At 40.4% G+C, this 26,186-nt stretch overlaps 1 protein-coding gene across 1 annotated transcript in view; it reads left to right on the plus strand.

Annotated features, from left to right (window-relative positions):
• Nucleotides 1–26,186, plus strand: part of LOC124796481 (guanylate cyclase 32E) — an 823,982-nt gene that overhangs the window by 723,534 nt on the left and 74,262 nt on the right. Inside the window, exons 19-20 of the mRNA XM_047260702.1 lie at nt 4,407–4,558; nt 16,444–16,542. Coding sequence (XP_047116658.1) covers nt 4,407–4,558; nt 16,444–16,542 — 251 coding nt within the window. The remainder of the gene's footprint in view (nt 1–4,406; nt 4,559–16,443; nt 16,543–26,186) is intronic.

Raw genomic sequence — 26,186 nt, forward strand, 5'->3', positions numbered from 1 at the left:
TTTCCGAAATTCCTTCTCAAAAGAAGGCGAAGTAAATATTCCAGAATTTGAACAACTGGCAACATGAGTAACTTAGAAGTAGAAGTGTAGCGAAGCAGTTTAATACACTTAAGAAAGGCAAGACTTCCGGTCCAGATTGTCTACTATTCAGGTTCCTTTCAGAGTTTACTGATTCAACAGCTGCTTACTGAGCAATCATGTACAACCTCTCCCTCGTAGAAGGATCGGTACACAGAAACTGGAAAGTTTCACAAGTCACGCCAATACCCAAGAATGGAAATAGAAGAAATCCGCGAATTACAGCCCCATATCACCGACGTTGATTTGACGTAGGACTTTGGAACATAGACCGTGCTCGAACATTATGAATCACGTCGAAGGAAACTATTTATTGACAAATAGCCAATAATATTTTTGTGAAACATAACTAGCTATTTATCGTCACGAAGTAACGAATGATATCGACAAGGGACGTCACATTGACTCCATGTTTTTACATTTCCAGAAGGCTTTTGACATCGTTCCTCACAAGCGACTTCAAATTGAACTGCATGCCTATGGAGTCTCAGTTACGTGACTGGATTCGTGGTTTCCTGTCAGAAAGTTCGCAGTTCGTAATAATTGACGGAAAGCTATCGAGTAAACCAGAAGTAATATCTGGCGCTTCCCAAGGAAGTGTAACAGGGCCTCTGTTGTTCCTGATCTACGTAAACGATTTAGGAGACAATCTTTGTTTGCAGATGATGCTGTCTTTTACCGTCATTTAATGTCGTCAGATGATCAAACTAAATTGCAAAATGATTTAGACAAGATATCTGCATGCTGTAAAACGTGGTAATGAACTCTAAATTATGAAAAGTGTGAAGTAATAAATATGAGCACTAAAAAGAATCTGCTAAATTTCAGCGAATCGATGTATCACACGAATCTAAATACTACAAACTCAACTAAGTACGTAGGGATTACAATTACCAATAACTTAAACTGGAACAATCACATAGATAATATTGTGGGGAAGGCAAACGAAATAGTGCAATTTATTGGCAGAACAATTACAAAATGTAACAGGTTTACTAAAGAGACTGCTTACACTTCGTTTGCCCACCCTGCTCTGGAGTGCCGCTGAGCGATGTCGGATCCGCATCAGATAGGACTGACAGAGGACATCGACGAATTTCAAAGAAGAGCAGCTCGTTTTGTATTATCGCGTAATAGAGAGTATCGCGGACAAGATACACGAATTGGTGTGGCATTCATTGAAACAACGGCGTTTATCGCTGCGGCAGGAACTTCTCATGAAACTTCAGTAACCAGCTTTTTCCTCAGAGTGTGAAAACTTAATGGTGAATTGCAGTGCAGTCATGTAGATGTAGATCAGCTGACTTTCGCCCGTCTACGTACCACCTGACCGTTCTTGTTACTATCTCCTTGCGACATAGTATGTCACCTCAGTCTCCGCGCAATGTAAGTGAATATAAAATCGCTCGTAATCGGGTACTTGTGATAACATGAAATAGCATCAAATTTTTGTCAAGGTTGCGAACAAGGAAGCAAAAACATTATTAAAAGCAATGCTTAACAGGGTTGCAGCAACCACTATTATCCCAATAGCTCAAAAAAAAAAAAAGAGTAAAGAGGGAACAGGGGAAAAACATTGTTACAAGTACTTCCCGAGGCTTCACTGCTTCGGACAGATATGGAACAGTGATAAGAAAATTTTATTTCTGAGTAATATCGCCAAACATACTTTTTTGGAACTAACTCGTAGTTTCCACATGACACATATTCTTTGTTGTACGTTGCTAACGTCGTAGAAAGCTACATCATCTTCATGTTCTACCTCTTGTTTGTTTTCTGTTAGTTCGCGGTCGATGTAGTTTTGCTTGAATGCATAGCTGTCCAAGGTGCGTCGTGACCGAAGTCGTGGGAGGGATGGGAGGAATTGAGAGAGTGTCGCAGAGAAGTGTCGTTTGATTGTGTTTCTACATTCACCGGCTAAATTACCGCACATCTACACTAATTGACAAATATGAAGATATGGTGTATGTTAACGACTTCTGCAATGGAAGTCTGTACCGTCTGTGCTTTCGGAGACGTCGAATTCCTGATTTGCAGAGTGTTTACCAGAGATTTCAGCATACTGAGTGAAACAGGTACTATTCCAAGTTCACAATTTTCTTCTGAACTATAGATTAGCAACGCGTGCTGGAACAGGAACACACTGTTGAAACAGCGCACCGTAGTCCTGCTACCAGAGTACGTCGACTTTCTGCACGTATTAATGTCTCACGTACAGGTGCACGACTGTCTTAAAAACACGCGTTTTCTAATAAATACTTTGTAAAACGCATATACAGTTGTAAAAATTGACTGTATTGAATAATTCATAAAATAAAAAACAATGTGCAGAATGAGAAAAAAAGGACTTTACTAGTTTTAATGATCTAGAAATTTATTGAGATAACTTACAGAATCGGTAGATGTGTTATTTTAAAGAAAAAATATCAAGATTCGCATAAGAGTTCATGTGTCATTTTGTTTCTATGTGACTACTGTTCGTTATGCGGCAAATATCCCACCTGTAATCAAATTCTCCTCACTCTTGTTGTAGCAGATCGGTCGCAACTTGTACAATGGCAACGTAGATTCAGGTTTTCTGAATTGTTTCAAAAGGGGGGAACATACCCATGGTCTTCCATGAAACCTCAGAGAAAGAAATCCAGTGATATCAAGTCTCGAGGGCGAGAGGGCCATGCGGTTGGTCACTTACCGTCAATCTACCGAGCTGTGAAACCATTATCGGGGAAAACTGAAACTTCGGTTAGGCAGTGAGGTGGTGCACCGTCTTGTTGGTTGTAAACAATCGCATCTCGGTCATCTTCATAGATCGGTGGAATTAAAAACTTCTCAACTGTATGCAGATACACATAACAGCTACAGTTTTCTCTATGGAGAAGAGAGGACCATACAGGTCCAGTTCGCTAAGGGGACAAGAGAAACTAAGTTTAGGGTTGTCACGTATGGGTTCCAGTATGTATGTGAATTTTCGCTATCCCATATTCTGCAGTTGTGAGTGTTACCACGTCACTGATATGAAATGCTGACTCATTGCTAATGATTATTGTGCTCAAGGCTGTCTCGTAGTCCTCCATCCGATGTAACATTTATGCAGGGAATTTCCCATGGGCAACGTTATCTGCATCAATAATGTGCTGTATCATTGCGAATCTCTATGGTTTCAAGTGTAAGCGACTATACAGTACTCGCAAAATAGTCTTTTGTGGAAAGTCAGTCTCTCGAGACACAGGTCCCGCTGACTTTTGTTGACTGCGAGTATAGCTCTCCTTAATCTGTTCAACACGCGGGCGACCTGGTTATTTATCATGTCGCAGTGAACAACCTGTCTCTACAAACTTTCTGAGCCAAAAGTAAATTGTAGGCCTGTTTGGAGGTTGTTTAGCATATTCACTGCCAAATTCACGCAGCGAGCATGCTCCGCACCAGTGAAAGTCGTCCTTTTTATTTGCACTACGCTGGCGCTTCTAGTGACGGAATGGGGTACTGATGCACTACATGAATCAAACTTGAGGTTGTTTGCTACAAAATGTCACCTCTACCGATTCTATACGTTCTCTCAAAAAATTTCTGTATCATTCCAAATTTGTAAAGTTATTTTTGATTCACCCTGGTCATTAAATGTGTTCTATCTCAGAAGCAACTCGGAGTAGGGCACATATCCATATGAAATTTTTTGCTTCAGATGATTGCTCCTGTCATATATTTGAATACTGACCAGTTCTCATGGGGCGCCTTGTATTTGTCCAATTATATGATCGTACTGCCATAACCTCTTAACAGGATCGTTTATAGCTTACAAGTTATCTGAAGCACACGTTTGTGTGTAGGCTTCAGTTGTCAACCTGCACCTCCACTATCTCAGCGGTGTCGTTCAGGCACCATTTTCTATGCCCCTGCAGCCCCGTCTGCACGTATACGAGCCAAGATTTGTGCGCACTCTGCCCTTATGGACCTGACAGCATTCAGGGCGCTACATGGTGTCGGACGCTACCCCACTGTCACAGCCCAGTAGATATCGCTAAGTACAAATTCAAATTTTCTGCCAAACGGGTCACCTTGCAGTAAGCGTTGTTCCGTCTAAAATTTTACGCCGTCTATCATCGTTAGATAACATTTGTGGGCACGAGTTCCTGAAATAAATGTGCTCCTCATTACAATCCTCTAGAACAACTCAAAGTTTCTTGCTACACTTTTGTTACACTGTGTAGACGATAGTTGGCTCCAAAGCTGTGGATCACCATAACTTGTATTTGCAGCTACAGTACCCTACTTTTGATTAGACTTCTGTCTCAGCTTACTTCTTACGGTTTCGTTGTTTTCGCCACCAGAGGCGCTGCTGTTCGAGATGCTGCCTCGCTCCGTGGCAGAGCAGCTTCGCAGGGGCCACAAGGTGGAGGCGGAAAGCTTCGACTGCGTCACCATCTACTTCAGCGACATCGTCGGCTTCACCGCCATGTCCGCCGAGAGCACGCCGCTACAGGTAGCACCTACCTGCCTACAATATGGACGGATTAGCTTCTGTCCCGAAATCTTAGCTGTAGAAGTATGCTTTATTGGACACCCACATTCAGCTGACAAGGGCACCGTACGGTAACTCGATTTTTGTAATTTTTTATATTAATGGTACGTGAAGTTCAGAATTCAAATATTAACCCCGAAAAATCGCTGAAAGTCTAAAAAATTTTAGACTGTTTTAATATGCAAAAGCTGTGGTTTCATGCCTACGGCGTAGGGGTTTTAAGTTCTGTTCCCAGCTGATGGAAAATTTTAAACAAAGCTACCTTTCGTTCTATCAATTCTGTGAAGTTTAAAATGCATACTCATGGCGAAAAATCAGTGGCACTTGAGACTGGTAATAGGTTCGAGTCTCGTTTCGGTCATAATGTTCTTTTTTTTCGTTCTGTTCTAATATGTATGGTATTTTTTTTTTTTTTTTTTTTTGCCTTTGAGTGTGTACTCAATTTAGCCATCGGCAACACATTGTGACAACGTACACATAATTGAATAAACAAATACAGAAGTGCATATTTACAAGAATAAAAAGCTTAACTGTTACAGTTTTGTACATAATGTCTTAAAAATTGAATTGAATTGGAAAATAATTAAAAGTGTCTTGGCTTACAATTCACACCAATTCTGAAATATCTTCATCAGCAAAATATATTTACAATTTATATCATTAAATACGAAATACATCAAGTATATGCTGACAGGTACCTAATAGCTAATTTTATGAAAAATGCACGTCCTCTTATCTGTAATTACATATCGTACAGGAAAAGCCTTCATTTCAAATGTACATTCGTAACTACAGATTTTTATAGAAGACTGCTTAAATTAAAGATACATTACGAATTAAATACTTTTTCATCCTTGCCCCCCCCCCCCCGCTGTGTTTTTTACGCTTCATGGAAATGTTAATGGAAAACGCACCTTTGTTTAAAATATTATCTGTGCTGGGAATCGAACTTGTGTAAAAAAAAATTGTTCAAATGGCTCTGAGCATTATGGAACTTAACTTTAACTTCTGAGGTCATCAGTCCCCTAGAACTTAGAACTACTTAAACCTAACTAACCTAATAACAGCACACACATCCATGAATGAGGCAGGATTCGAACCTGCGACCGTAGCGGTCGCGCGGTTCCAGACTGTAGCGCCTAGAACCGTTCGGCCACCCCGGCCGGCGAACCTGTGTCACAAACAGGGTACGCGAACATTCTACAACACAGCCACATGACATTACATGGGAAATTAACCAATCTTCAGCATATTAAAGACGGTCGCAAAGCTTCAAAGTCGATTTCCTCGAGAATTTTTGGGAGTTACATAGAACTAATTTTGATGATAGATACTTGTCCTGAAATTCACATACTATTAATACAAAAAAAAATACAAAAACTCGATTGCCATGAGACCCTCTTGCGAAACGTAATGCTCTTACCAAATAGAAATTGCACCGAATACAGACACCATTTCGGATGGTAGAAAAATCGTAAATATTTCGTTCATCCGCAATAAAGAGAAATACTCAATTTTGTTTCGACATCTGTTTTAGTAATTAGCTAGTTCACCGGTTGCAATTCGATCGCATCGTGTAAATTACGTACGAAAGTGAAATATTGGGATCTACAGGGTACTTCCGTGACGATGCTCCAAACTCTCACGGATAGTGAAGCATGGCAAATTTTATACAAGGGAAATGCTGGTCTGGAAACAACTAAGTGACCATGACCACAAGAAAACTTCAAATTCGCCAAATTCTTCAAACTATAAGAAAAATCCAAGTAGACTTTTTTGTCTAATTGATAACACTTTCGCTATTTTGACTGCTTTCATATTTTCTTTTGGACTCTCGTGCATTTTCGACTGGATAGCTATTTTCAAGCAATTCTTTACTATCCTACAAGAATTAGGTTGTCCCTCAAGAAAATAACGTTCTTCACAACTTCTGTAGCATGCATCGTGACTCAGTTCCTTAGGATAATAACGATAATCAACTGCAGTGACTAAACAAGAGTTTAAAAGTAAGGAAATGTGGATAAGTGCAAAATCCACAAACACTACAAGGACTGAAATAAAACCTAATTCACAAATACTGAAAACCACTTGAACGTACATTCACTGTTAAAAACGAGGTACTTAAAACTTAAATAAACTTCCTGAACAAAAAAACGTTATAACAACAAGTCAGCAAGAAATAAGATTTACCAACTATCATCCATTTGATACAGTAGAATTCAGCATATTTAAGCCAAAGCCAGGAAAAAAGCTGCGAATAATGTATCTTTATTTGGAATAGGTTTCGTTGTAAACAAAAACATATTACATTCAGTAATAGAATTTAAATCTATTAATGAAAGATTTTTGAAGTTAACATTTAAATCATCGAAGTTGACACTGTTTTAAATATATGTGCGCCAATAAATGAAAAGAGCAGAACAAAGAAAGAGCAAATTGAACATTCTGAACTAAATGTGAAAAACACCTTAGACAATAGTCCATTGACAAATATAGCAATACTACTTTGAGACTTTAATGCATAAACTGGCAAAAAACGTCATCACAGAGCAATAGCAAGGAACTGCCTTACACCTAAAACAACGGACGCCGACAGTGAGAGACTCAAGTCTCCACACATGGAGACTTGTGGTGAAAAATACCTCTATCGTGATGCAATAAGTACATAGTCTGCAATGGAGGTACTCAGTATAAAAGTAGCCAAGAGTGGCGTTTTGGATTCAGACCACTACAATTCGAGCATTAATTACGGAGTCGGCCAGTACTTGGAGAAAAGAATCAATAACAACATGACGAGTCTGACACAAGCAAATTAAAGGAAGAAAATTTCAAATTGATTTTGGAAAGAAGGACATGTAGTTCTTGGGAAAAATTTCGAAAACACGTTATTCAGACTCCGAAATGAACTATTTCTGTTAAAAAGAAATGGAAACATACATGATGGAATAATGATTGCGATGAGTTAATTACAACAAGAAATCTGGAATATTTGGATTGCAAATAAAAATAGTAAGAACACTGGAACGTTTATAGAAGCTGTGCCTCAAAAGTACTCAAAAAGTCAGAGTACAATACATAAAAAATCAACTGACGTCAGTTAAGTTATATTTTATGTAGAACAACGCAAGGGACTTTTGTAACGTGTTACAAATTAGTTTAAGTACACACCACAAAGTGTGCAGTTTATAGAGCCAAAAACATGGAAGACTGCATAAAATAACGCAGAGAACTGAAGAGCACTTGTGTACTACTTCAAAGAACTACATATGAAGTACGTAACTGTGATCCAACAAAAATAGAACTTAATTTTGATAACCAAACGCAACTGCACTCAGACTCAGTATCAGCAACGAAAGAAGTCAGAGGAATCACAAAATAACTTAAAAATAACAGATGATCAGGAAACGACATCACAGTTGCTGGATTGTCGAAACACTCTAGTGAAAACATTATCATTTATGATGTCTGGACAATTAACACTTTGCTATCAGAATTGACCTTGGCATAATATACCAACGAAATAAAAAAAAGAAATGACATTATAACAATTTACGAGGAATCTGCCTCTTGCCAGACATTTCTGAAGAGAGCTGAAAGTGAGGAGCGTAGTAGAAATTAGGAAAATATTAAACTTCAAGTATGTGATAACTTTTGTAGATTTGGAAAAGGCCTATGACACAATCGATAGAAATGCACTAATCAGCGTTACAAAGGAACTGAGATTCAATTATAAAAAAAACAGAAATAATTTAAGAAACTTTAACGAACAAATCATCGAAAGTAAAACATTCGAAAGAACTGTTAAAAACTTTTGAAATAAAATCAGGTGTAACACAAGGAGATCGTTTGTTACCTCTAGTTTTCAACGGTGGATTAGAGAGGGTGACTAGAGAGTGCAAGATATCCATCATTACTAAGGATATTCTACTAGAAATACAACGAAATAAAATCACGATATATTTTCTGTCTTTTACAGACGACAGGCGTTAATAACTGACTCACTAGATATGTCAACCAACAAATCACAGAATTATAGAAACAAGCAGTCAAAGTAGGACTAAACAAATCATTTGAAAATGCATATTTCATGGGAAGTATCAGTGCTACCCCAAACATTTAGAAATTCATAACAACAAAATGTATGAAACAAATTATTTTAAATATCTAGGAGAACGTATAACGAGCCATACAAAAAAAACAGCTATAGAAAATAGAGGATATGAAATGGAAAGGGTATTCCATATCAGACGTATAACGAAGAATATTTGTCTCAGAACATAAAACTGAGACGCTATCGAACAGTGGTAGGGCCTGAAATGCAGTATGCAGACGAAACACTTAAAATAACGAGATTTGGGTACCTTGAAAAACTGGAAAAAGTTCAAAGAAGAATTCTAAGGGAAAATTTGGGACCTAAACGTAATACTAATGCAGAATGCGAATTAGGAGTGCAAAGAAAAATTAGGAGATCAAAGAGAATTAAATATAAAGAAGCAAAGCCACAGATGATTTTTCATACCCGTCCTGCCCCCACTCCCCACCCCCAGTCAAAAAAGGCGTTATTTGAATTAATAAATACAGAGGAAAAGACCTTGATTAATGTAAACAGAGAAAAAAAACGAAATTAGTTGAACACCTAATTCGACATACCAGCTTCATATAAAACGTCTTAGGAGCAAAATTCTGGGAAAAAACAAAAGACAATCCTATTATACGCGTATCACGAAGTTTATCAGTGGTGTATACTGCAGCAACTACAATCAGATGGTGAAGGTGGTGACGGACAGGGAAGGATGCCTATGTCAACAAGAAGTTTTTCTGTTGTGTCTGATGAATATGCCAACTCACATATTGTTCATTTCTAGTCTAGTAAAGACTGACTCAATTGACTGTTATTTGAAAAGGAGAAATATGTGACTTAAAATTTTCAGCGTACATATGTCTGTTGTGGTAATTTTAAAATCGTGTAGTTATCTTATATTTTTAATGTTTTTAGTAAACTATATGTATTTTCTTAATGTTCTCGAATGGAAAGCAGTAATGCAGCGCTACCAGTACTATCGCCGCCTTTACAGACGATGGAGTGACATAACAATATAGGAAGAATATGTCCTCCGTCAACCCTGAAATATTTACATCATTATTGTGAAAACACCCTTCTAATGTATTTGGCCAACTGAGCCACTCTCCTCCTCTAATGACGTCATATTAATCTCTACAGCTCTTTCTTCTATCCACGACATGGGTACATCGACATAATTTCTCTTCTAATTTCGAAATATCACCAACAATTTCTATTTCAAAGAACCAGTCATTTTCGCGTTAGAATGGAACACAATGACATGCTGAGTATATACTATTGATGAAGACTGCTACTGCTCCATAGACTCTAATGATAGAGAACTGTTAGCTTACGTACGCAAATCTTTCGCATTAGGAAAACAGTAGTGTAAACCTGGCCCACTTCTCTTCTTTGAAGTATTGAAAGTTCTTAAAATACTGTGCTTCTGAAAATATTGGACCTGGTTACGATATTAATGACTATCTGTCCTGAAACCACTGTATGCTCAACACTATTAACTAATCTCTCCTAATTGTCTGATTTTGGTATTTTCAGTAAAAATAGTTTTATTACATACTTGATATTAATTAGTTATAGTTTGAATGCACTTCTGCTACTGCCATTCTCACACTGTTCGTTTGTGAATCCACTCTTTAATAAGTCACAAACTGACGTACATTGTATGTGTGATAAATTACAGTTTCTGAAATCGCTATTCTGATCGTCGTTAAACTTTGATTCGCGTTATTAACACACAGAGCAACGAAGTACAATTTTCCGAACGCGTGTTTCACTTCCAAACATCGTAATTCCACCTTAATTAATCTGACTTCGCTGAAAATTATATCGATTCGGTACTTCGACCCTAATCTTCAACTTAACACATTTCTATAATCAATACTGATACTCTCTGTGGGTTACGCAGTTCCTGCTAAGTTGCCTATCTCCACACAAGTCCTCTTTCACAGACACCAAAAGACTCTAGCTCGCCGTATGCGCTACACTAACGACATAACATACGAACTCGTAGAGGTGCGAAAGTGACGCTTAGTATCAAGGTACCACAGTTTTTGCACGTGATACAATAATTGATATGTAACTATGTAGTCTTATGTTATAACAGAGAGTATGTATGCAGAATCATTTTGAGTATTCATGGAACTTAATGCACAGTAAAAGCAATATGAACTCTCTCTGTGTGTCTATGCACCCATTGTGCTACTAACACCTCCATACCAAATAACTCATTTAGATGCAGAACATTACGCTTCTATTCATGAGTATTAATGCCCATGCGTATAACTTCCCCAAAAAACCATCAAAGACAGATTTTCCGTTGTAGTTTCAGTTACAGACAAATCGTATGCGTTTGACATTTGACTGTGCAGTGGTTCACCTTCTATTCAACTAAAGGAGAGGAAGACAAGCTGACGTTCAACGTTGTTACGAAAAATCTCGAAAAGTTCTTGAGTGATTTACTATATATTTTAGACGACACTCTAGTATACTTCCAGATGTTCATAGGCTACATTTTCTTTTATATATATGGTACATAAATGTACTTATAATACATAATGGGGAGACGTCATTAGCAAAAAATCTCAAAATGTTCTTGACCAATTTACTTCAAATTTTTACACAACACTCTAATGAACTTTCAGACGGATGTAGGCTACAATTATTTTCAATAAATGTATATGTAATACATAAAAGGGATACGTTATTAGTAAACATCCCGAAATGTTCTTGACCGAAACTTTCGGATGGATATAGGCTACATCATTACTTAAATACGTATGGTAAATAAATACGTGTGTAATATGTAACGAGGAAACGTTGTTAGCTAAAATTTTAAGCAGTTCTTCACCAATTATATAAAATTATACATAACTTCTAGACCAGTTTAAACACTACAATTTATTACTTATGGGGTAAGCGCTTTGACATGTACAATACATAACAAGGAATTTCTGCGTAAATCAATCGCTATTTATTATAATGCTTTGCTGTGGACCATAGCACGAGCAACAGAAAGAACTAAGTACAGATTTTCTGCTAAAAACGTCTGCGAAAGAGAAAATGTGCTGTGAAATTGCGCAGTTTCGTTTGCTTTCTCGCAGCCATTATGGCATTTAAAACAAAGTAGTTTTTTCACACGTGTTCCAGTATGACGGCTCGCGCTGAGTAGCTCCACTTTAATTTTATCACCCAGTATATGATTTTAGACGTAAAGAGCTACACAACAGCGTTCTGTTTTGCGTTATACGTTGCAGTCAGTTTTAAGAGGGAAGATGAATGTTATATTTATGGCTCATAGACTTAGGATTAGAATGGGCGTACTGTTGTGGAATATGAATCTGAAACTTTGCAGTCGTACCGGTTCACAGATTAATGTTATTAAAAATACAGTCATTAAGCCTAGCATTCTCACAGATCCAGTAGCTGCAGTGGTCTCTCCTGCATCCCATGTGTTAATAATACCTACCAATTTATCCATTCATTTAAAGTTACTTCCCTTCCCAGTCAAGCAGATTTGTAATAACAATAAATAAGGCTCGAGGTAAGAGAGAATGGGGAAGACGACATGGATAGAGAGGGGGAGTGGGAGAAAATGGACAAAGAGGGGCAATGAAAAGATGGGCAGAGAGAGATGGGTGAGGGTGGGGGGGGGGGAGGAAATGGACAGTAAGGGGGCATAGGGAAATGAGATGGGCAGAGGGAGTGAGGAAGAGATGGACAGAAAGAGGAGGGAGAAAGATTAGGACATACACTGATAATCTAAGACATTATGAGCATTGCCCACCGCGAAGTTGGATACCGCCTGGCAACATTGCGGGCACGTAACGGGTTATGGAAAGTATGTAAACGCAGCAGAGACGGGTGAGGAATCACCCCAAAGAAGGTATGAGCTGCAAATAGGGAAATCGACTGATACTCGCGACATTGTCACAGGACAGATTATTATTACGCAAAGCCTGTGAACGAGTGTCTCGAAAACAGCGAAGCTAGTAGAATGTTCACGTGCTACTGTCGCGAGCTTCTACGAGAAGCGGTAGAAGGACAGTGAAATTACAACTAGGCGCTAAATGGCTCGACGTCCACGACTCTTCATAGAACGTGGCGTTGCCGGCCGGTGTGGCCGTGAGGCTCTAGGCGCTTCAGTCTGGAACCGCGTGACCGCTACGGTCGCAGGTGCGAATCCTACCTCGGGCATGGATGTATGTGATGTCCTTAGGTTAGTTGGGTTTAAGTAGTTCTAAGTTCTAGGGGACTGATGACCACAGATATTAAGTCTCATAGTGCTCTGAGCCATTTGAACCATTCAGAACGTGGCGTTCGGAGGCTTCTCTGCTCAGTAGAGTAGGACAGAATTACGTAATCACCTGTTGACCCAACAACACCAACAGTTACTACTGCAGTGGGCATGGGACCATCGGAATTCGACCGACGGTCAATGGAAACGTATCGGCTCTTCGGCTGAATTACATTTTTGCTATATTAAGTCGATGGTCGACTCCAGAAACGCCTTCATCTTTGTGAACGGCGGCTCGAAACGAGCAGCGCGCCATGGACTCAGGTTGGTGAGAGCAGTATAATGCTTTTGGAGACATTCTCCTGCGCTCGCACTGGATCTATCTAGTAATCAAAGACACACTGATACCTGTGAACCACCTGCATCCCTTGATGCTTGATGTCTTCCTCGAAGACATCTTTCAGTACTATAATTATGCTTGTCTCGGAACCAGAAACGTATGCAGTAGTTTCAGGAGCGTTATAGGGAACTCATGTTGATGTCACAGTTACCAAGTTCGCTTGATGTGAATCCTATGTAACCCATGTAAGTCGCTATCAGGTGTCATCACCAAGTACGCAAAACAGCGGCCCGCTACTCACGCAAATTATATGAGCTGTGCTTATACATCTAATGCCACATACCTCCTCAAACCTACCAACAAACTGTCGGATCCCTGATATCCAGAATCAGTGATGTATTTCGTTCCAAAGATGAACAAAGGAACTATTAAGCAGGCGGTCATAATGTTTTGGCTCACCGGTGTGTATACAGTATAATTTCCAAACATATTTAGCAACTGCGGAGCATTCCCGGTTCGCTATTGGACATACACAATCGGAACGATATATATCGGGACGGCATTTTTGCACTAGAAACAACTGAAACTGTTCTTTTTCTTCGTCCTGGCCTTTACATCGTATGTTCACGGGATCAGCACGCAACTGGAACAGAGAGGCCCACCGCAACTGTGTTCGTCTAGCTTTATGTGAAAAGTGCGAACGTTTTCTAAATGTTTGCGATTCGTGTAAATAAGGCGCGACACGAGTATCAATCCGATATCTACACAGTCAGACGTGCGAAACCTAAATCCCACATCCAGGTTGGCCGGCACACGTGCCTTCGACTTTAAACCTCCGCACTCGGTGCGAATTATATCCGGAGCCGGCGTGCTTCTCCGAATCCCGGAAGCGGCGAAATAAAGAGCGCGGCTATCCGGACGGGTGAACAAGTGGCACTTTACCAGAACAAATCGGTAATCTAAATTTTCCTGTACTAACAGTATTTATTTATTTATTTAGTTTGTAGCGGTCATCAACAATCTGCTTCGAGTGTATGGGACCTGCAATGGTGTTTATTATCTAGAGTTGTTTCCCGGTCCACAGTAGCGTTTTTGTGCACCAGTATTTTCTTATAATAAGATAATAGTCATCAAACACTTCCTCCTCATATTCATCTAATACGTTCCCAAAAGAATTCATGCTATCCTCATAACTCAAAGGACGAGCGTTTTCAGGATTTTGAACCAACTCATGGGAATGCGAGGGATACCTACTCACTGTTTCAGTGACCTATATGCTTCCATAACGAAGGAAAATTTACGGATTATGCGGAAATTCAAACCGAGTGAAGGTTTATGGTGTACCTTGCATATAATGAAAATGTTTATTTCTTCTTTTTCCTAGCTAATTTGTAGGTATCATAGTTATACCTTTGGACACGTAGACACGATATACTTCCAAAAAAACATTTTCGAAGTCACAATCGTAGGAAAAAAAGCGAGAGGACGACCAAAAATATCATATTTAAAAACTTTAATCGGTGAGATTGGATGTTCTTCGTACATGGAGATGATGAGAACTGTTGAAGAGAGGAAGCTGTGGCTGCAGAGACTAGGCTTAGCCTTCTTCAAGAAGAAGAAAAGAATAACCTTGCCATAATGGCCAAAGGAATACAGATATTTAATGTCCATGAAAACAACCGCATAAAATGAAGAAAAGCTTCTATTTGTAGTTAAGTTCCGACTTTAGTACCGCCTGTTTATTTTGTATACTGTGGTGTTTGAAACAGTGTGGTTACTGTCTATGCTTGCCACTTGCAATAGTGTGCTTTAACAAAACAACTATTCACACAGTACATTAAATGAAAAATTAAAGTGATTCATACCTTTTCTTTTTATGCTACCTTTTATAATTCTTGTCCTTTCCTACGAACAGCTATTTCCCCAAAACTACACATACACATAGTTAAAACTTTCAGTACTAGTACATCAGACTCTCTGAAACCTTGGAACATCTCTGTTTTTAACAGTGATTTCCAAAATGTTACATTATTGGAAACGAAATGCATAAGACTTCTACCAATATTTTAAAACTTACTGTGTATTCACTGTGTTACTCAGTGATACATGAAATTGTTATTACATTTGTATGCTATTTCACATATTATTCGCAACGTCATCTCCCCACATTTTCGTAGGTACGTCGCCACAAAGATTGCTATTCAAAGGGATTCAGTACTGCATTTTGTAATTTTATGGAACACATTTAATTCTATTGCATCTCATAGCCATGAAACAGACGAATAATTGGTGCGTTGACTTATTATTATATCCTACTCAAGTCTCACGTTTTTAAATCGCACGGATGGACCATAGTATTACGAGGATTATGCGGAAAGCGCTCTTTGTTTTCGTGTAGCGTTGGGAGTAATGGGGGGAACGGAACAGTCACTAGACTACACCCACCCACTATTTCAGTTCGCTTCGAGCTACGACATTGCTCGCGTGCAGTAGTCGTTTTCAACTGTAAATCACATCAGTTATGAAATCTATTCTGTAATGCTGTTCATAGAGGCAAAAAAGTCAAAGAATTTCCACATTTCTTGCCCTGTGTACCGACTGAATATAATAAGCGAAGGAGTTGTGCGTCAATAGTGTCGTTGGTTTAAGGGTGTAGGGACGACTTTTCATTATAATGACAGAAGTTGCAGCCCGTTTGAAGTCAGTAATAAATTCTCCATAAAACTGACGAAAAAAAAGGTGAAAACTTGCCTTTCACGATGCATCAAAAGTCCGCAAAATTATCGAAGTACTTACACGTTACGATGCGGAATGAGAAGGCATATTAAACAGTTTCGTGACAGGTGATAAGACACAGGTTCCCTAAGATAACGTTTCTCTCTCCGTGGCGTTTTCTTAGATGAGGCTAACACATCACGATGTACTAATAATAATAATTGGATGTGGGTGGTTAGTATGTGATATTTGATTTGATCAAACATCATATTATATACTTATATGTAAAAACTTTTAGCTTATGTTCTCCTTATGAAGGATTAGAATGTTATATTTCCACAAACCATCACAATATTGTGATTCATATCGAATTGCGACATTTGTTCTCCCTCTGAAATTCGTATAGCTTTCTTTTAAAGTTCATTTCAGCTTTCCTCTCAGGTGAAGACAACTTACTGAATGCTTTCCTTTTCTAGGTGGTTGACTTCCTGAATGATCTCTATACGTGTTTCGACTCCACTATCGAGAATTACGACGTCTACAAAGTGGAGACGATTGGTGACGCCTATATGGTTGTAAGTAATGTACACTTATTCTTTATTTCAAATACGTCTCAAGCGAAATACTTTTTTATTTGCTAAGATGAGGTTGCATAATGCGTTCTTTTGCTTGACAGCAACGGAATCCCCCGATGTAACTAGCTGGTAGCGATGGTTCGTGTTTGCCGATTTGTATAGCAATGAGTCGCCAGCGATGCGTCGCAGAGCAACTCCATCAATCTCGTTTAGGTCGCACCTCACTGGACCGGCTTTGGCCAATTACTCGCCGAATGTTTGCTTTTCTAAAGCTAATAAATGAGGATTTTATTGACACGCCCTAGATTGAACTCTATCGGCGTCCTTCCTGCCATACAGAATTTCCGACGAGCGTTTTGACGCCAATCTATGGACTGGTAAAATCTACCCACAGTAATTGACTGAATCGACAAACCATTTACATCCGGATATTATTAATGTTGTTCATCGTACGCCCGCTGTAATTACTACAGTGCTATCTGCAAACGTCATTAACTTAATTTTAACTCTGAAGCAAAACGCCCTAATTATTAGTGATTTGTTAATTTTAAAAACTGAAATAACTACAATCTATCAGCTCATTCATAAAATTCATAGTTTCTCAGTTACTTACCACTATAAGCACGAAGTCTTTATAGCAACAGCATTACCCCAAAGAAGATTTAATGGTTTGGTACCAACTACACGAACGAGCAGGCCAAAGAAGCGCCAAAACGCGCGGGCGAATGCGAAAAAAGGTGTCACGTACCCCTTGAGACTTAGATATGGCACTTCCAGATCATACTTGCATTCCAACTTACATACCATAAATTCAAGAAATAAATAAAATAAATTCTGTTATTAAAATGAGGCGTACAGGTGGAAGAAAACGTAGTCACAAGTGTACTTGTTATCAAGCTAAGTTCTAGCAGTATCATAAGAAGTGTTATGGTTGAATGAAGTGTCTTTTTCTGTGCATTTCGACTTAAGGAACAGGGCTGTCCTTGTAGAAGACGTCGGTACGGAGACAGGATTTAGTAATCGTGATGTCATCATTGCGAGAATTGCTAATAAATCAGTCAAGAAAGCTGTAAGAGTAATTTTGCTAGAAATAGCAGATATATCGGTGGTAGCATCCTTCTTAAGCAATGAATGGACATAATTTACTTCCTATATGATGGACGACGAGGAACTATGGGAGAAATCGGAACGGATTGTAAATCGCGCTATGGACAAGTATGTGACGAGTGGTTTTATAACAAAATTTGGGAAATGCCGAGGAAGCAGAAACTTGAACTCTCGGTTCAAAGAAGAACGCGCAGATGGCAGCAGGTAAAAGTTACTAGAAATTCGTGCGTCCGTAAAATATCGATCCATCTCGTAGAGAACCCGAGAAAATTGTTGTCTTACGTAATATCACTATGAGGGACGAATACTTCTATGCAGTCACTCATTGACCACTTTGATTTGTCAATAGAAGACAGCAAAAGTAAAAATGAAGTTTTAAATTTCGCGTTTAAGAAATCATTCACTGAAGAGGATCTTACAAACATACCGTCGTTTGAGCGACACCCAGATTCCAGTACGGGGGACACAGAAATAGACATCCCTGGTATAGAGAATGCCCTGAAAGATTTGAAAAAAATAAGGTGCCTGGTCCGTATGGAATCCCAATTCGGTTTTATAGAGAGTACGGAAATGAACAGTTACGTAGCCTTCATTTATCAGCGAAAAGTCTCAAGCGACTGGGAAAAACGACATATGGTTCCTGTCTACAACAACGGTAAAACGGACCAGCAAAATAACAGACCAGCATCCTTACCTGTTTGCTGCAGAATTCTTGAACATGTTCTCAGTTTCAATGTAGTAAACTACCTTGAGACAGAAAGCTTCTGTGCTGGCCGGAGTGGCCGTGCGGTTCTAGGCGCTACAGTCTGGAACCACGAGACCGCTACGGTTGCAGGTTCGAATCCTGCCTCGGGAATGGATGAGTGTGATGTCCTTAGGTTAGTTAGGGGACTGATGAGCTCAGAAGTTGAGTCCCATAATGCTCAGAGCCATTTGAACCAACTTTTGAAAGCTTCAGTCAGCAGATAGCAAGGATTTAGAGAACATCGCTCGTGTGTAACTGAGCTTGCCCTTTTCCCAGATGGTATACCGCGAACCGAGGATGAAAGGCAAGAGGCATAGTCTACATTCCTAGATTTCTGGAAAACATTTGACAAGGTGCGCCACTGCAGACTGTTAACGAAGGTACGAGGATGTGGAATAGGCCCCCAGATATAGGAGAGCCTCCAAGACTTCTTCAATATTAGAACCCAGAACGTTATCCTCCCCCCCCCCCCCCCCCCCCACCACCACCCTTTAACCATGGACCTTGCCGTTGGTGGGGAGGCTTGCGTGCCTCAGCGATACAGATGGCCGTACCGTAGGTGCAACCACAACGAAGGGGTATTTGTTGAGAGGCCAGACAAACGTGTGGTTCCTGAAGAGGGGCAGCAGCCTTTTCAGTAGTTGCACGGGCAACAGTCTGGATGATTGACTGATCTGGTCTTGCAACACTAACCAAAACGGCCTTGCTGTGCTGGTACTGCGAACGGCTGAAAGCAAGGGGAAACTACGGCCGTAATTTTTCCCAAGGGCATGCAGCTTTACTGTATGGTTAAATGACGATGGCATCCTCTTGGGTAAAATATTCCGGAGGTAAAATAGTCCCCCATTCGGATCTCCGGGCGGGGACTCTTCAAGAGGACGTCGTTATCAGGAGAAAGAAAACTGCCGTTCTACGGATCGGAGCGTGGAATGTCAGATCCCTTAATCGGACAGGCAGGTTGGAAAATTTAAAAACGGAAATGGATAGGTTGAAGTTAGATATAGTGGGAATTAGTGAAGTTCGGTGGCAGGAGGAACAATACTTTTGGTCAGGTGAACAAAGGGTTATAAATACAAAATCAAATAGGGGTAATGCAGGAGTAGGTTTAATAATGAATAAAAAAATAGGAGTGCGGGTAAGCTACTACCAACAGCATAGTGAACGCATTATTGTGGCCAAGATAGACACGAAGCCCATGCCTACTACAGTAGTACAAGTTTATATGCTAACTAGCTCTGCAGATGATGAAGAAATTGATGAAATGTATGATGAGATAAAAGAAATTATTCAGGTAGTGAAAGGAGACGAAAATTTAATAGTCATGGGTGACTGGAATTCGAGAGTAGGAAAAGGGAGAGAAGGAAACAGTCGGTGAATATGCATTGGGGGAGAGAAATGAAAGAGGAAGCCGCCTGGTAGAATTTTGCACAGGGCATAATTTAATCATAGCTAACACTTGGTTCAAGAAACATAAAAGAAGGTTGTATACATGGAAGAATCCTGGAGATACTAGAAGGTATCAGATAGATTGTATAATGTTAAGACAGAGATTTAGAAACCAGGTTTTAAATTGTAAGACATTTCCAGGGGCAGATGTGGATTCTGACCACAATCTATTGGTTATGAACTGCAGATTAAAACTGAAGAAACTGCAAAAAGGTGGGAATGTAAGGAGATGGGACCCGGATAAGCTGACTAAACCAGAGGTTGTACAGTGTCTCAGGGAGAGAATAAGGGAACATTTGACAGGAATGGGGGAAAGAAATACAGTAGAAGAAGAATGGGTAGCCCTGAGGAATGAAGTAGTGAAGGCAGCAGAGGATCAAGTAGGTAAAAAGACGAGGGCTAGTAGAAATCCTTGGGTAACAGAAGAAATACTGAACTTAATTGATGAAAGGAGAAAATATAAAAACGCAGTAAATGAAACAGGCAAAATGAGATCGACAGGAAGTGCAAAATGGCTAAGCAGGGATGGCTAGAGGACAAATGTAAGGATGTAGAGGCTTATCTCACTACGGGTAAGATAGATACTGCCTACAGGAAAATTAAAGAGACATTTTGAGAAAAGAGAACCACTTGTATGAATATCAAGAGCTCAGATGGAAACCCAGTTCTAAGCACAGAAGGGAAAGCCGAAAGGTGGAAGGAGTATATAGAGGGTCTATACAAGGGCGATGTACTTGAGGACAATATTGTGGAAATGGAAGAGGATGTAGATGAAGATGAAATGGGAGATACGATACTGCGTGAAGAGTTTGACAGAGCACTGAAAGACCTGAGTCGAAACAAGGCCCTGAGAGTAGACAACATTCCATTGGAACTACTGACGGCCTTGGGAGAGCCAGTCCTGACAAAACTCTACCATCTGGTGAGCAAGATGTATGAGACAGGCGAAATGCCCTCAGACTTCAAGAAGACTATAATAATTCCAATCCCAATGAAAGCAGGTGTTGACAGATGTGAAAATTACCGAACTATCAGTTTAATAAGTCACAGCTGCAAAATACTAACGCGAATTCTTTACAGACGAATGAAAAAACTGGTAGAAGCCGACCTCGGGGAAGATCAGTTTGGATTCCGCAGAAATGTTGGAACACGTGAGGCAATACTGACCCTGCGACTTATCTTACAAAATAGATTAAGGAAAGCAAACCTATATTTCTAGCATTTGTAGACTTAGAGAAAGATTTGACAATGTTGACTGGAATACTCTCTTTCAAATTCTAAAGGTAGCAGGGGTAAAATACATGGAGTGAAAGGCTATTTACAATTTGTACAGAAATCAGATGGCAGTTATAAGAGTCGACGGGCATGAAAGGGAAGCAGCGGTTGGGAAGGGAGTGAGACGGGGTTGTAGCCTGTCCTCGATGTTATTCAATCTGTATATTGAGCAAGCAGTAAAGGAAACAAAAGAAAAATTCGGAGTAGGTATTAAAGTCCATGGAGAAGAAATAAAAACGTTGAGGTTCGCCGATGACATTGTAATTCTGTCAGAGACAGCAAAGGACTTGGAAGAGCAGTTGAACGGAATGGACAGAGTCTTGAAAGGACGGTATAAGATGAACATCAACAAAAGCAAAACGAGGATAATGGAATGTAGTCGAATTAAGTCGGGTGATGCTGAGGGATTTAGATTAGGAAATGAGACACTAAAAGTAGTAAAGGAGTTTTGCTATTTGGGGAGCAAAATAACTGATGATCGTCGAAGTGGAGAGGATATAAAATGTAGACTGGCAATGGAAAGGAAAGCGTTTCTGAAGAAGAGAAATTTGTGAACGTCAAGTATACATTTAAGTGTCAGGAAGTCGTTTCTGAAAGTATTTGTATGGAGTGTAACCATGTATGGAAGTGAAACATGGACGATAAATAGTTTGGACAAGAAGAGAATAGAAGCTTTCGAAATGTGGTGCTATAGAAGAATGCTGAAGATTAGATAGGTAGATCACATAACTAATGAGGAGGTATTGAATGGAATTGGGGAGAAGAGGATTTTGTGGCACAACTTGACAAGAAGAAGGGACCGGTTGGTAGGACATGTTCTGAGGCATCAAGGGATCACAAATTTAGCATTGGAGGGCAGCGTGGAGGGCAAAAATCGTAGAAGGAGACCAAGAGATGAATACACTAAGCAGATTCAAAAGGATGTAGGTTGCAGTAAGTACTGGGAGAAGAAGAAGCTTGCACAGGATAGAATAGCATGAAGAGCTGCATCAAACCAGTCTCAGGACTGAAGACAACAACAACAGGGAAACGAATCCCATAATGGTATAATGCTACGTTAGCAGTGTCCAGTGTAGTCTTGGGAGAGTGTGGTTCATCTGTAAAGGAAATGAAATGATCGTATGGCGTTGATTTCCGGGAGACCACAGCTGGGGTAGTTCCCCACATTGGGAAACTTGCGTGTTAAAGATGAACTAATGTGGAGGCCAACTCAGCACCACGTCCCCGAGCGGAGAAAAACTCCAATCTGGCCGGAAATCGAACCCGTGTCCACTGCATGGCAGTTACACGCGCTGACCAGTCACTTAAGAAGGCGGACATCCGTAAAAGAGAACGCGTATAGAACATCAGTATAACCCTTTATTGAGTCATGATCGAGTGCTTGGGATCCCCACCAGGTCGGATTGAAGGAAAACGCTGAAATAATTCAGAGGAGGACTGCTGGTACGTTGCCTGTAGCTTCGATCAGCAAGCAAGTAGTACAGAGACACTTCCCTAGAGGGAAGACGACGTTCTGTTCGCGGAACACAAAAGAAAATTTAGAGAACCGGCATCTGGAGCTGACTGCAGTGCGGTTCTGCTGCCAACTGCGTACATTTCGCGTAAGGATGACGAAAATAAGGAAAATCAGGACTCGTACGGTTGCATATAGGTAGTCTCTTTTCCCTCGCTCTTTTAGTGAGTGGAACAGGAAAGGAAAGGACTAGTAGTGGTGCAGCTTACCCTCCGCCATGCGCCATGCTGTGTATGAATGTAAATGAAGATGTAGGAAGAAAAAAGATGAAGCGTATGAGAAACTATTAGAATCAAAATGTATCAAGAATAACTTTATAATATATCTGCATTTACGTCGACATGGATACTCTGCAAATCACATTTAAGTGCCTGGCTGACGGTTCATCGAACCGCCTTCACAATTCTCTATTATTCCAATCTCGTATAGCGCGCGGAAATAATGAATACCTATATCTTTCCGTACGAGCTCTGATTTCCCTTATTTTATCGTGGAGGTCGTTCCTCCCTATGTAGTTCGGTGTCAACAAAATATTTTCGCCTTCGGAGGAGGAAGTTCGTGATTGGAATATCGCGAGAAGATTCCGCCGCAACCAAAAACGCCTTTCTTTCAATGATGTCCACCCCAAATCCTGTATCATTTCTGTGACACTCTCTCCCATATTTCGCGATAATACAAAATACAATATGTGCTGCCTTTCTTTGAACTTTTTCGATGTACTCCGTCAGCCCTATCTGGTAAGGATCGCACACCACACAGCAGTATTCTAAGAGAGGACGGTCAAGAGTAGTGTAGGCAGTCTAATTAGTAGGTCTGTTACATTTTCTAAGTGTCCTGCCAATAAAACGCTGTCTTTGGTTAGCCTTCCCCACAACATTTTCTGTGTGTTCCTTCCAATTTAAGTTGCTCGTAATTCTAATACCTAGGTATTTAGATGAATTTACAGCTTTTAGATTTGACGGATTTATCGTGTAACGAGCTTTCTTTTAGCACTTACGTGGATGACCTCACACTTTTCGTTATTTAGGGTCAACTGACACTTTTCACACCATTCAGATATCTTTTCTAAATCGTTTTGCAGGTTGTTTTGATCTTATGATGACTTTATTGGTCGATAAACAGCAACTTCATCTGCAAAAAACCTAAGACAGCTGCTCAGATCGCTCCCAAATCGTTTGCATGGATAAGGAACAGCAAAGGGCCTACAACACTACTTTGGGGAACGCCAGAAATCACTTCTGTTTTACTCGATGACTTTCCGTCAGTTACTACGAACTGTGACCTCTCTGACAGGAAATCACAAATCCAGTCACATAACTGAGACGAAATTCGATAAGCCGCTATTTCGCTACGAGCCGCTTGTGTGGTACCATGTCAAAAGCCTTCCGGGAATCCAGAAATACGAAATCGATCTGAAAGCCCGTGTCAATAGCACTCAACACTTCATGTGCATAAAGAGCTGGTTTGGTTTCACAGGAACTATGTTTTCTAAACGCATATTGGTTGTGTGTCAATAGACCGTTTTCTTCGAGGTAATTCATAATGTTCGAACACAATATATGTTCCAAAATCCTGCTGCATATCGACGTTAACGATATGGGCCTGTAATTTAGTGCATTACCCATACTACCTTTCTTGAATATTGGTGTGACCTGTGCAACTTCCCAGTCTTTGCGTACTGATCATTCGACGAGCGAACTGTTGTATATGATTGTTAAGTATAGAGCTAATGCACCAGCATAGTCCGAAAGTAACCTAATTGGTATACAGTCTGGACCAGAAGACTTGCTTTTATTAAGTGATCTTAAGTTGCTTCACTGATCCGAGGATGTTTACTTCTACGTTACTCATGTTGGCGGCCACGATTCGAATTCTGGAATATTTACTTCGTCTTCTTTTGTGAAGGCATTTCGGAAGACTGTGTTCAGTAACTCTGCTTTGGCAGCACTGTCTTCGATAGTATTTCCGTTGCTATCGCACAGAGAAGACATTGATTGTTTCTTGCCGCTAACGTACTTCACATACGACCAGAATCTCTATAAACCGATATTCTATGGAAACGGTGTGACGAGATTCTTTCTCTCGTTTAAGTGGCTATGGAATGGAGACGTGCACTCGCGGATGCTTGGCGCAGGCTCTGTGTAATGAACGTCTGTGACGTATAATCACCAAGACGATGTGGAGCTAGGAGCTAATCAAATTGCACCATCTTCAGCAGTAGTGCTCGTCATTGTCAAAATTAAAGTCGTCAAGATTATTTCCTATTGCGAGCGAGATATAGGTTAAAAAAATGGCGTGAATTCAACAACTGGCTTTTGTGTATGTCGAAAAAGCGTTTGCTGGTGTTGGCGTAAAAACTGCGGAAAATAATGTGGAAAAGAAGCCGTTCAAGGTACTTCACCCAAGTGTTTCAATGTAATATTAATACCAGAACCATCGAGGACTATGTAGCGTGGCAGGTAGGTGTATTCCACGACCAGTTCCGCTTCATTCCACCTTAGTGGTGATTACTGAATATTCTGGTTCTATGTGACTGATTTCATGAGCTAACGTAAGCTTGAATTATGCACCAGAGGAGGGTGTATGCGCGGAAGCACTGAGAGGAAACATGGCCGACTTTCCGGTGTTGCGGCACATGACTGTCCGGAAGCTTCTAGACGCGATGGCAGAGTAATATCGGCACTGGTTCATAAGGTTAACACGCAGATTTCTTGAAAGGACACGCCTTCCTGCAATTACGAGAGCGTCCGTTTTACACGAGCGCTAGAAAGATACGAATAATGTGCGAAGCTTTTCTGGAGATTACAAGCGTTATTCTAGAACATGGAGAGGAGACCATGCATCGATTACCTTTATTAAGCTCTCTAGTTGCGTATAGGAAAAGATCTAGTCAAAATAGTACACTCATGCTCATAAATTAAGGATAATTGCAGAATGTGGTGCCACACAGCGTGGCACTACACAAAACTAGCGCTAATACCATACGCACATAGGAAACACACAGGAACACAGAACTGTAAGCCAACGGTATTTGTGATAAGCTGAGAAAACCGTCCCGAAACACATGTGCAACAAAACGCCACTGTTTCCTGCGCGTGTACCCGGACATCAATATGGGATATGATTACCACGCACAAGTACACAGGCCGCACAACAGGTTGGCATGCTCTGGATCAGGTGGTCGAGCAGCTGCTGGGGTATAGCCTCGCATTCTTGCATCAGTGCCTGTCGGAGCTCCCGAAGTGTCGTAGGGGTTTGAAGACGTGCAGCGATACGTCGACCGAGAGCATCCCGGACGTGCTCGATGGGGTTTAGGTATGGAGAACAGGCAGGCCACTTCATTCGCCTGATATCTTCTGCTTCAGGCTACTCCTTCACGATGGCAGCTGTGTGGGGTCGTGCGGTATCATCCATCAGGAGGAAGGTGGGACCCACTGTACCCCTGAAAATGGGGACATACTGGGGCAAAATGACGTCCCGATACACCTGACCTGTTACAGTTCCTCTGTCAAAGACATGCAGGGCTGTACGTGCACCAATCATAATCCCACCACACAC

This window comes from Schistocerca piceifrons, chromosome 1, assembly GCF_021461385.2.
Source record: "Schistocerca piceifrons isolate TAMUIC-IGC-003096 chromosome 1, iqSchPice1.1, whole genome shotgun sequence".
In the NCBI taxonomy this organism is placed as follows: domain Eukaryota; kingdom Metazoa; phylum Arthropoda; class Insecta; order Orthoptera; family Acrididae; genus Schistocerca; species Schistocerca piceifrons.